The 12,490-nt window shown below is 35.9% G+C and overlaps 2 protein-coding genes across 10 annotated transcripts in view; one reads left to right on the forward strand and one right to left on the reverse strand.

The window, feature by feature from the left end:
* Positions 1–105: 105 nt before the first annotated feature.
* LOC105452980 (mitochondrial uncoupling protein 2-like) lies at positions 106–9,979 on the forward strand. Of its 4 annotated transcripts, none has more exons than XM_011694598.1 (6): positions 106–340; positions 3,873–4,400; positions 4,535–4,656; positions 6,622–6,731; positions 8,281–8,496; positions 8,649–9,979. In XM_011694598.1, the coding sequence occupies exons 2-6, from the start codon at positions 4,281–4,283 to the stop codon at positions 9,032–9,034; spliced, it is 954 nt and encodes a 317-aa protein (XP_011692900.1). In that variant the 5' UTR covers positions 106–340; positions 3,873–4,280; the 3' UTR covers positions 9,035–9,979. The 4 variants fall into 4 exon arrangements, with proteins under 4 accessions (XP_011692900.1, XP_011692909.1, XP_011692918.1 ...); XM_011694607.1 differs by lacking the exon at positions 106–340 and adding an exon at positions 353–3,402; XM_011694616.1 differs by lacking the exon at positions 106–340 and adding an exon at positions 3,453–3,469.
* Positions 9,980–10,524: 545 nt separating this feature from the next.
* Positions 10,525–12,490, reverse strand: part of LOC105453090 (cytosolic carboxypeptidase 1-like) — a 42,465-nt gene continuing 40,499 nt past the window's right edge. For 4 of the 6 annotated variants that reach the window (XM_011694819.1, XM_011694828.1, XM_011694794.1 and 1 more), the window contains 2 exons: positions 12,141–12,293; positions 11,375–11,863 (listed from right to left, as the gene is read on the reverse strand). In XM_011694819.1, coding sequence (XP_011693121.1) covers positions 11,752–11,863; positions 12,141–12,293 — 265 coding nt within the window. In that variant the 3' untranslated portion in view covers positions 11,375–11,751. Of the gene's footprint in view, positions 11,864–12,140; positions 12,294–12,490 lie in introns of all 6 variants that reach the window. The other 2 variants (XM_011694799.1, XM_011694805.1) reach the window with 2 other exon arrangements.

Below are 12,490 nucleotides of genomic sequence, written 5' to 3' on the forward strand. Positions count from 1 at the left end.
TTTTTTCAATGTATTTCTTGTTTTCTCTTGTCTTTTTCTTTCTTGTTTTTTGACAGAAAGTCCAACTTGCTACCAAATGTTGCTTCAACTTAGATTTCACGACGCCCTTATAAAAGGGGTGCGAACTCGCCCTCGCAAAGATTGCGGACCACCATCGCGCTTCTGGAAATTATCGATTTCCGCAAGCTCGGCGTTACTTGGTGGGAAATGACGCCATGAACGACTATCCATTGGGCGGCATCGGCTTTGATCTTCCTCCATTGGTCGACGAGCCGGTATAAACGGTGCTTACCCGCAAAACTCCTTTCAGTTGTGTTGTTACCCACTCACTGTACACTTGGTAAGTAGCGATTTTTATTTTCTTATTATTCCTGGCGTTTCACAATTTGCTAATCCGTTAAATGCCGCGTAATCAAACAGCGTATGCCAGCTATTTTCATTTTCATTTGCATACTTCCGTTTACGATTTTCCTCATTCGATTCGAACGACGTACTCCTTTGATTTGTTAATATACTATATAATATTACTGTTTATCAAGAATATACTAAGCCATGGAAATGATCCTTCCATTATCATCAGAGGTACCTTAACAAATTCGTCATATTTCATAATGTTTTCAAAGTCGATTACATCTTTATATAGTATTGCCAGATATTGAGGTAACATATGATTACGTGTCGATGCACTGTATGTATAGGCATGTAGGGGTAATATCTGGTATATCCTACTTTTATTTTATCACGAAATTTTTCCACCGTTCGGCGGAAAATCAATGGCCGTTGACATCTGCAGGATTGTAAATGACATTCCGCGATTATCATATCAAACCCGCAAGACGCGACAGCTGATTGCGCATGTAATACAAATACTACGTTTACTGCAGCTGATTTTCTGCACGAATAATGATTGCTTCGGTTGTATTAATATAAAATATTTATTAAATGTTTTGATTGTTTAATGAAAAACATAACGAATGGAAATATGATCGACAATCAATTTTATAAACGCAATTCTACATTAAAAGGAATTTTTTTTAACAGTTGCTAATATTTATGCTTATTGTTAATGCTTTACTGTTTAATTTTCTTATTTTAATTTTTAACATGCGTTATATTGCAATGTCTTTAATTTTGCTTGTAATAAAAAAATCAAAGAGCGTTCAAGAAACTCAAGAAACGTCACGGTTCTATCAATGCCGATCGACTCTCATCGTGTTTCATTTGCTGATATTTTTTTCTGAAATGTAATTTTTACAAAATAGATAGCACATATTTAATTAATTACAATTAGCACTGACTAACGTTATCGTAATTCGTAACATGAGAAAATCGAATTGTCGGTCTACGGTTCTGCAAGTTACAAATCACGACACGAAGTAGTTTTCCCATGCACCAGCGAGTATCGTTCGGTTCACGTAAAAACATATGTTTGCGAGTCAGATGGCTTTGCGAGCAATTTAGCGAGATACGAGTCGTGCTGAAATGTCCAAGAAACAACGCCGATTCGTTGGCGAAGTAGAAACGCGGTACCTCGCTGCATTTTGCGATGCACCGGATCTGTACGTGCTACGTCGATTCCGCCAATATAGCCTACGCCGCGGGATATACGGCAAATAAACATAACGAATATTTTGACGTGTGAATTTTTATTTTACTGCGTCGCACATGACTCTGTCATCTATTGATTCGTGAACAGCTGGAAACGAGGAGTTCTTCGAAAAATAATGCATGAGCTCGAACTTGACTTACTGACCTAGACCGAAATAATCCACTCTAAATTGCGTCAAGTAACTGCAGTTTCGTAAAAAAAAAAAAAAAAAAAAAAAATTTAACGCAATTCTATGTCAACTGACACAGTTTTGAAAAAATAAAAAAAAATAAAGGAGAAATACGATCAAAAATTTTGAGATTAAAGATAAAATTATATATGTATTATAATTACAAAAATTATATCATTATGTATCACATATGTATTTTGAATTCTGTATTGGAAAATAATGCCGACAATGTTTCGCCATTCTTTCCAAATGTGTATATATTCTATGCTTTTTTTCTCAACGTGATAGGAACAATCAATATGAGTCTAGCTTTCATTTCGCACCGGCGTATTCTCGCACAAGGATACCGCAAGAGTTCCGCATATCGCGAAGGCTATCCTGATTTCTTTGGAAAGGACAGCAACAAGCGAATGATTAGCTCTTTATATTGAAAAAAAAAATAGTCTGATTTATAATTTAATTTACGTTGTATATCGTATGCGACATAAAATTATTTTAAAATCAAATATCAGATATACGATGACCTTAAAATATAGGATAATTTTCAATCTCTGTAAATTTTCTTATGTCTTTCAAATTATAGTTAAAAACATAAAGCCCCATGACAGTGGGAAATTCTGCCATCACTTGCAATGATAAATGCGTGTGACGTTGCGGAGGCACGGCACCAACGCGATGTCTTCGTCACGCGGCGAAAATAATTCAAACGTGGACTTTGCACCGCGTCGCACAATACGGGTTTGTGGTGGTAAATTTTAAAACGCACCAGCGCGAGATGATTGTTGGACTATGTACTGGAACTTTCAGTTTGTTCGTTGCGTAAACGGCTCGTTTTAATAGGACTTGGTTAATCAGGTAGCTCGTAATAATTCATTTACAAGTCGAAAAATAAAAAAATAGAGCGCTACCGGCCAAATAATGCTATCCATCTCTCGTGAATTTACGTTTTAAAAAAATAAGAGGCTCGAAGTTCGCTGACGCGACCGTTTCCTCAATTGAATAGCAAATAACTGCATACTCACGATGCATTGATTTCATTGTATAATTGCTCGTTTAAGCTCAATAGTGGCGGATCAACCAGTCGCGATTGATATTCAATAGACGTTATTCTACAAAGTAAAATGATCGGACAAAGTCTACCGCGCGATCGCGCTTCGTCGCGTTCTTTGAACTCCTACTCGTCACCCTACCATTTATTTAGTCTACTTATACATATTTATCAATTTACCGCGACGTAGATATGAATGTACGATCGTTGCTACTCCAATTATTTTTGTGGTATTTTGTACAATGCCGCATCCAAGCACAAATAATGCCGAAGCGAACAAATGACGTAACGTACGAGAAATGCGTGTCGCTTAAGCGCCGAGATGTTAATCACTATAAATTATAATCACGAATTAAGACACTTCCCCGAGCTTCTCTCCTCGGCATTGGCAAGTCACCAAGCTTCTCTTCGACCAAAGTTCTCTCGCTCATCTACGGCAATCTATTTCGGTATACCCGCGGGCGTGCCGTGGCCAAGAGTCTTTCTTTCGGGGGCAGAAACGAGGATACGCCCGACGCGGTATTACGCTTATACGACACGATCGTGGGAAATCCGTCGTCGACGTAATTTCGAAAGGCACGTGCCAAGTGATAACGACGCCGGCAGGCGAATGTTGCTCGTTATTAATCGCGATTAGCGTTACGTACGGATCGTTATGATATTAATAGCCCTCATTCAGATATACTTATTTCAGAATCTTGTCGCGTGTGAGTGGTTCGCGATGATAACGCGACACATTCACGCACAAGTGGATTTTCGACGCCGATCAATGGTCGCGAGACCGCCTCGTTCAATGGTCGTTTGATTGCGCAATTATCGGAGATAAATGGGCAATCAAACGCACTACCTTCGGTCTGCGACGCGATTACTTTTGCGCTTATCATTTTGTATAGAAATCGTACCCTGCACTCTCTCATTATAGGATAAAAGTAGCGGCTATCAGCTTAACGGCGACAGTCGCATTGCGTTCGCATCGTGCCGATCGTTTAATTCTCACGCCAGAATATTGTACCACGCTATTATTCTTTCGCATCGTTTGTTCACAGAAGAATAGTATGAATAAAGAAGTTCACTATCAGGAAATCAAACACGAGTGCCCGCGATCGGGAGGGCTCCACGCGTATCCCGATCACTTCAGGGAAGCATATCTTTAAGACCAGTTGGATTCATGAACTCCTGAAGGTTTCTGGTCCTCTGGTAGGACTTTGTATATAGTGTACATAATAGAACCGCTTGCTTAACAAAAAAGGGATCCCGCTGAAACGGAACAAGCGAGCTCGAAGGATCTTTACTGTCACGCGAGGAAAAATTAGCCGGAAATTTATCCAAGAATCCTGCACACTATTCTCCACGAGGCGTCCACACGCGCACCTTTAACAGCACGCATCAGCAGCATATAGGAGGGAGAGAATCTATAGAAGAGAAAAAAAGGAGTGACTCGAACAGCGAAAATCATGAAGCAAGGAATGTCGGACGACTTTTCAATTGGCGTGAAATTACTTACCGCGGGCAGCGCGGCCTGCATCGCTGATTTAGCCACCTTTCCGTTGGACACCGCCAAAGTCAGAATGCAGGTGAGCAAAGTAATAACAATTGCGCTCGGATTACATCCCTCGAAATAATCGCGTGTTAATCTCGTTGCGTCTTCTCGTTTGCCGTTCTAAAAATTTGAATTATTTCCTTCACGATCGAAATGTGATTTTTCAAGATCGCGGGGGAAGGCCAAGCCATGTTGCTGACATCAGCGGAAGGGTCGGTCCTTGCAGTAAAAACGAACCAACCTGGATTGTTCCAAACCATTGCGAACATCGTCAGACACGAAGGCGCAAGGTACGTTGTTCGTTATCCTAATAGTAATTTAAGAGATGTAGGTAGGTAGAACAACTTTATTTGCGTTATTAACATTTATACATAATATTGCAATTTGTACATATATAATATAATTATATGTACAAATCTGTATTATATTGTACAAATCTGTAAGTGCAAGACCCTCTCTTGCACTTACATTAAATTAAGAGTGATGGTTCAATTTAAAGTTTGTATAGAAAATATTTATAAAGCGATCGCTCGTCGATACAATAATTATCTTATGTTTAACTGTCGATCTCTCTGAAATGATATAACACGCAGTGCTTTTCGTAATACACGTTCTATTATTATTAACCAATTCTTTTGTTTCGGCGTGTGCCAAATCGAGTCGATTAATTTTTTTATTGTTTATTAATTATGACACGTATAAAGCAATATGCTAAACATAAAAAAATCTGTTAAAAATTAATTTAAATACAATTTATTAAATGTGTAAAACTTTAAAATTTTTACATACAAAATAATCTTAAAAAAGTATTTAAGTTTCTTCTTATAGTATTTTTGAACAATTGGATTATATACATATTATAGATGTTTGCCATAGGTGTTTACCATGTTACAGAATGACCTTGTTTAAGCATTATGACGTATATCGATTAACTTTACTTATTTAACTGGGTATTTTTCATTCTCGTGATATGTCAATAAGGAAAGGATCGATGAGAAAATATTCGTAGCTTATCGTGTTTTCACTCGAGATTTCGCTCGATATCTGGCACATGTGCGTACTACTCGTTCTGCGAAAACTTTTCTAGAAACTTGCGATTAATTCCCGTATAAATACGATTTTGATTTCATCCTTCGATTGAATGCCATAAACAAGCGTGTGCTTGCCCACGTAGAACAATTTATGTGCAAGCAAGATAGATAGAAGAATGCAACTAGCTTCCAAGGATTATGCATTATATGCCGATGAAGGTCGAAATATATAGAACAAAATAAGCGGTCTTGTCGATGGCATTTCCATCAATTCCTCTTACTCATTATTTCGTTATTTTTACAAATTATTCTTATTTTTATTTTTATCTTGCACGGGTTATCTTTCGTATCTCTCTTTTATGTTATCGCTTTTCGTAAAATTAATCGAACTCTTTTTTCATATTTTTTGTGCAGAATGTTTATAAATTTCTCCATATCAGTTTCTGCAGTAAAAAGAATTCATGATGCACGAATTGATACAAGTGGATACGTGATACTTGACGTAAACTTTTTTTGTAACGCCGCATAAAATGTCACGAAATTTCTTCCAATATCTTGATAGTCGTCACTCTCCGATGAAGCTGCTGATAAAATTTCGAAAGACAACCCGTTTATCCCCCTCACACATCTCTCCTCCGTGATACATTTCTCTTAAGTTCTCACGTAGTTTCTCTCTTTTCTTTCTCAGTTTCTCTTTTTATTTTATTTACTTTGCTTATATGTACATATATATATATATATATATATATATATATATATACATATACAGCAATAACTTTCCCAATCACCGGTACCTTCTTCCTTATTTAAGTTTCAAATTACGATACAACATTAAAATTCGTGGCCAGCTGACGATGATACACGCTCTCTCCTGATTATTTCTCGGCTCTCGGGCCGCTTCTCTTTTCTCTCACGCGCATTCAAACGGAAAATCACTTCATATGAATAAGTACTATTGACTTTCGCTAAAAGCATTCAGTACCTATAGAATATCTATACATAACAAAAAGAAAAACGGTATTTCAAATCGCGCGAATAGCGGAAAGAGGAGAAGATAAATAAAAGTTGCGTAATATTTGCGTGAAAGGCGAATATTAAAAAAAACAGTAAAAAATTATGAGACAAAAAGAGAGAAAGAGAGAGAGAGAAATGTGTAAACAAGCCCTGGAGAAGAGTTTGAGGGTGAATAGTGAGGGCGGTGAGCTTGAGAGAGGGTGGTTACAGGAAGCTGTATGGAGGTCTATCCGCGGGACTCCAGAGACAGATGTGTTTCGCCGGCATACGGTTGGGCCTCTACGACAGCGTGAAGTCACTCTACGCTGGAATCTTCGACGGTACAGCCAACAAACTCCTAACTTTTGATAATATACGAGAGTAGCCGCGGTACAATTTCTTAAACGCGTACATAACGTACATGTACATTGCCATCTTGTATAATAAAACCGCACGTTTCATCATATTAGTAACACGCACGTGTAACACGTCATACACACCACAGTGTTAGACAATATTTGGCTAATTTAATTGTAAACTAAATCTTTGCTAACGTTATTATACAACTTTGTAACATTGAAAAAATGTAGATATGTTAAAAAATATTTGGTTAAGAATGACAGTTAATAATTAATGTCTAATACTAAATGTGTCTAACACTATATACGTATAGATACACATGCACATAGGTATTCACGGCGGATTATCATACCGATCATTCGCTTTATCACGAAAACTCTCGTAAACTTCACGTGCGGGTTGGATCGGCTTGGAAACGTGTATTCTTCCTCGTTCTCGTCTTTATCATTTTCGAGACTGAGAAAGGAGGAAAGGGAGATTGAAAGACAGATAAGTTAACGATCAGAAAATGGAAATGGGAGAGCTAAGAGATTGAATATACAGCAAAGACGAAGATTCAGCTTTTGTAACTCTTACTCGCTGCACCGAACAATCGTGAGATTATTACATATTTATACATTTTACTTGACTTACATTCGCAGAGAAGTTTTAATTTGTCAAATTGGCAAACTGTTATCTTTTTCACAATTTTGTTGTTGTAAATATATCTGTTTTGAAATTAAGATAATCTATCTTTGACGAATTGCTGAGACTTTTCTCACTCAATCAAATATATATATTTATAGTGATTCAATCGCTATGTCTATCTTTTCGGTATCATTAACATTTGGGAATTTTACAATTATTTTTAAAAGAAACGTGTGTAAAAATAAATTTACAGAATTCTTAAATGTTAAAAGTTGTATTCGTTTGTGTATATATTTACTAATATAATACATATATATTCCAAATTTTTTATCTTTTAAGTGGTGATTAGTTGGGGTTCCACATTTGTGTATACTATCGATGATTTATTATGATTTGAATATAGATTATACATATAATTTATGTTAATCGAAGACATTTTATCATAATTTATCTATTTTGTAAACTGAGCAACGAGAATCGATATTAATGCTACTAAAAAATGAGATAAAATAAATTTATATCTGAACTTTATAATTTCGAATTTAAAATAGAATTCTAATTTTGTATCTTTTTTCTATTTTTTTACATAAAATTTATTTGCTTTTGTTATCTCAATTTAATCAATGAGTAGATTCTTACTTTTGGGACGCTCGTGACACAATGTTGTCATCCGTTCTCGATAAACAATTGTTCGTAATTAACGTCAATCAAGTGACTCTGAGAAAGGTTGCTAACGCTTGTGAATATTAAAACTCATTAAAACTCATTAAAACCAATATTGCTCGTTTGGTGAACATTGAATAAGGTAATAAAAAGTGATCGACGCGCTATCCGCGTTCATCTTGTCTCGCTTCTTAATTTTTGAACTATCTAATTCTTCATCGTGCGCTTTTATTTCAACAGATAACAATAAGAGCGGTACGTCGTTGAACATCGGCGTACGCGTCTCCGCAGGAATCACGACAGGCGCTTTGGCGGTGATGATCGCTCAGCCGACCGACGTCGTCAAGATTCGTATGCAGGCTGGAAATAATGGGCGATCATCGGTGAGGTACACCTCGACTCTGCAGGCATACAAGAACATCGCCAGGGGAGAAGGCGTGAAAGGTCTTTGGAAAGGTGAGTCTTATTCTCACAGAGTAGAATATTTACAGTTCTAAACATTTTTTTGTATTTATAATTTTTTTATGATTGCACAAACAATAGTTAAAACAAATGTGACATTTTTGTTAAATATCGTGAAAAGTAATCCGTTATTTCGTCGCATGTAGGAACCATACCAAACATCTCGCGGAACGTTATTGTCAACGTGGCGGAGATAGTCTGTTACGACATCATCAAGGATCTCATCCTGGCCAGCGGTTATCTTCGCGACGGGATACCGTGTCACTTGACCGCCGCGACGGTCGCTGGACTCTGCACCACCCTGGTCGCAAGCCCCGTGGACGTCGTGAAGACGCGTTACATGAACAGCGCCGCCGGCGAGTACAAGGGCGCGATAGACTGCACTATCAAGACCTTCGTCCAGGAAGGCCCGTCCGCGTTCTACAAAGGCTTCGTGCCGAGTTTCTACCGCCTAGTATCCTGGAACATCGTACTGTGGGTGACCTACGAGCAGATGAAGTTGCACCTGAAGAAGTTACACGGCATCGAGTAATGCGGTTCTCGATTACCCAGGCCAATTATTCTGCTGACTCGGCACGAATGTATAACCCATTGTAATCTTTTACGTGTTATCAAAATTACCTTATCAAAATTCATATTTCCGTAGAAGATTAGCGTTCGCTTAGGACCTAAGATAAATCGTGTGAACCAAATGTGGATAAATGGAAGCTTGATATTCCGCCGTAAGATGCAAATTCAGCCGATAATGATGAATATCCTCGTGTTACTGCTTTATTTTCGCTTTTCTAAATGTGCGCGAGTGTGCACATATCGGTGTTTATCGAATTATTAAACGAGAGATTGATTAATTGTTAATCAACAAAAATTATTTGCACTGTTGGAAGTAATGATTAGTATAATAGGAACCGTGCTACAATCTCATTCGGTTTATTCTAGTTTTTGCGTATATAAACGCACGCGCGCATGCACACACACACACACACCAGTAGAAACAGTAACAATTTCTTGACAATTTGTATGAAACAAATTTGGATTACGCAAGCTTTATATGTTTATAATAAAGCGTTAGGCTATTTTTCGGTGAGGTGGATTATACAATGACTACACACATCGTTAATGCGCCAAAGAGACAATAATGTTATCGAAGTTCATTCCGATGTCTGTGCTTAAATTTAAATAGAGTCTCATGAAAACTGTGATCACAAACTAATGAATCCTCTTTTTCACTTTAATCAACTAATTTGTGAATGTAAGAATAATTTTTTTCCATGTATAATCTCGACTCAGTCAATTAACATTATACAGGGCACAATTTTACGTCGTAATTTCATCGACGAATTTTTTTAACTATCAATTGTTGTACGAGTAATTTAGCCTGCGAGGAGCAGCGATGAAAATCCTCCATTACGAAAAAATTTATATATTGTAGACATTTGTTATTTATAATGAAATACAATCATTGCCAAATTTCATAGAATTAATGATAATGTAATGAGATGTATTCACACGCGATACATACGTTATCGTTGAATTTTGATAACGATTGGGTCTTAAAGTGATATGAGTGAACAAGTAGTACATGACTGATTACGCTTAATTGGACACGATGGTGTTTCTATCAAAAAATAAATTTTTTATTCAAAATTTGCTTCGTAATAAAGTAACATAATAAGAGTAATAAAGAAACGTTTCCGTTCAAAAGTAATACAAGCAATATCACCATGAATTCTGCAATATAAAGTGCCGGATGTAACACTTCCTCTGTTTTCAGAATTTAAACGCTGATATTAATATATTCGCATTATACGATGCAATTTTTTATATTTATATTGTACTATGTAACACAGATAATTATTTATTTAGATATTATTCAATATATTTACGGATTTTGCACATTATTATAAATTAGTTTATTGAAGTTTCAAATTCCTTCGTTGATTATATTATCATTCGGATTATTTCTACATTCATGTCACTATACGTCGTATAATGCACTAAAAATATATTAAATGCTTGTAAAAAGCGCAACGTAATAATAGCCAAAAATCACAAAACTTACAATTAGCTATAATTTATAGCAATTAGATTATTGATACGCGTGTAAAAATCTTATCGAAAAGGATAATCCGTAGAACGCAAATAATTGTTTTAGGAAGTTTTAGGACAAGGTCTTATAAACTTATCAGGGAACCACAGCATTAATGTTTATTTCCTATATTTATATAATCATATGTTATGTATACAAAGTATAATAGAACGAGGTATCATGTTATAGGGAATGACACAGTTCCCTTTATCTTTGGTATTATTTAAACCTGTTTTATTTAAGAGATGATTTAAATTTTTCAAAAATGTAAGCTGTAATGTAAAGCTTTCTAAATATCATTGTTTCATCACTTTAGATAGTGATTTTGTGATATATTTGCAATTTACGAGAATTTTATTTCCGTGCTGAATAGTACGCGACCATACTAACTTAAAATAGCATTTACGTATTTTAAATCACGCATTAAATCTACAGCGAACATAATCTCGTTTATCATAGAACTTAATTTGCGAAATATTGATTTCCAAAATATGTACAAATAGAGTTTACGATATGTAGATAGTATTTTTATAGAGAAGAGCTTTAAATGTTTGTTACCAGTTTTAAATATAAATGTTTAAAATATTTATCTTTGTGCAGTGAAATATTGCTTTGTATCATACTATTATTTTATTCGAAATAGAAGTAATTTTTGTATTAAATTTTAAATTTAATACAAAGAAGTATACGAGAGTAAATATTTGTAATATGAATTTTGTTGTTAAAACAGCTGCAGATGATACTTGAGACTAAAGTGCAGTCGCCTAATTAAGTCTCGAAGTCGGAATCATTGGATTCACTACTGGAAGATATGTCGTTGTCCATACATCTTGATTCCACGGGAATATGTTTCTCCATGGGAATTCTAAAAAGAGTAACAGGCACAACTGACAAGAAATATATTGAATGATAAGCTAAATAAGCGAGCTGTCGATTATCTTGAAGAGTAATGGATGTATTAATCAAATGACAGCTCTTTTCACTTACTAGCTATTATGGTTAGTTTACAGAAACATATTAATTTTGATCGATAACGGGGGAAAGGGCAACATGTGTTGATGATACAGAACAATTTAGCGAAAGCGTTAAATTAGCATTACGCGCACACGGAAGGTCACACACAAATCTTGCCTTATAATACAATTGTTTAATTATCTCGTTTGCTAAGTAAGTGCCGTGGTGTGATGTATAGCGTGTTTATCTTGAATACATTTCGGTATCTTCCGTGACTTTCGTAAGACACACATTCTCGGGCAACAGGCTTGCTCTGTTGATCTATGTTGAATAATATGTAAATTCTGTAAAACCTTTTATTCAAGTCCCGTAGAGAGTTAAAACTTAAAAAATTATTCTCTTCGAAAATGACGGATCTTAGAAAATAATTCGTCGATTAAAGTACAGTTCCTGGAGGCACACATTTCCTTCTTGATACTTAGTAAATTTTCTTTTAACAGATATTCAATCAAATGTGTCTCTCAACAAATTTATATTTAAGCGAAGATTTATATACTGTAAAAAATGAATTAATAACACGACATATTTGCGCACGTACTTTTCTTTCGCCCAATCGTCATCGCCGTCCTTCATCATGGATAAAGCTTGGCAGAAGTCTCTCCCGATGGCTTTGAGGTGTTCTGTGTCGAGATGTAATCCCGCCAATACGCCTTGATCGCATCCACAAAAACTGCTTTCCATCGTGTAACTTCTGTTCGAATAAAAATTGTTAAGTAGCAGGGCTATAATTTAAATGTAAAAGGAAATGTTTTATTGAGTTAATTTTGCATATTAAATGTGAAGTCGCGTACTGCGATTTAAATTGCAAAAGAATAGATTTTTTGCGAGACACGCGTAACCTCGACCTTGCTACGCGAAATCTCATTGCGAGTCAGATCCCAATCTGCT

The sequence above is a fragment of the Wasmannia auropunctata genome, unplaced genomic scaffold (assembly GCF_000956235.1).
Source record: "Wasmannia auropunctata unplaced genomic scaffold, wasmannia.A_1.0 LD336106.1, whole genome shotgun sequence".
Taxonomy (NCBI): domain Eukaryota; kingdom Metazoa; phylum Arthropoda; class Insecta; order Hymenoptera; family Formicidae; genus Wasmannia; species Wasmannia auropunctata.

What these genes read in the sequence shown, in the direction of transcription:
- LOC105452980 (XM_011694598.1), top strand. Translation starts at nt 4,281, where the DNA reads ATGAAGCAAGGAATGTCGGACGACTTTTCAATTGGCGTGAAATTACTT. An exon ending in CTACGCTGGAATCTTCGACG is followed by an intron (nt 6,732 to 8,280) that starts GTACAGCCAACA and finishes TTATTTCAACAG; the next exon opens with ATAACAATAAGAGCGGTACG. An exon ending in CGTGAAAGGTCTTTGGAAAG is followed by an intron (nt 8,497 to 8,648) that starts GTGAGTCTTATT and finishes CGTCGCATGTAG; the next exon opens with GAACCATACCAAACATCTCG.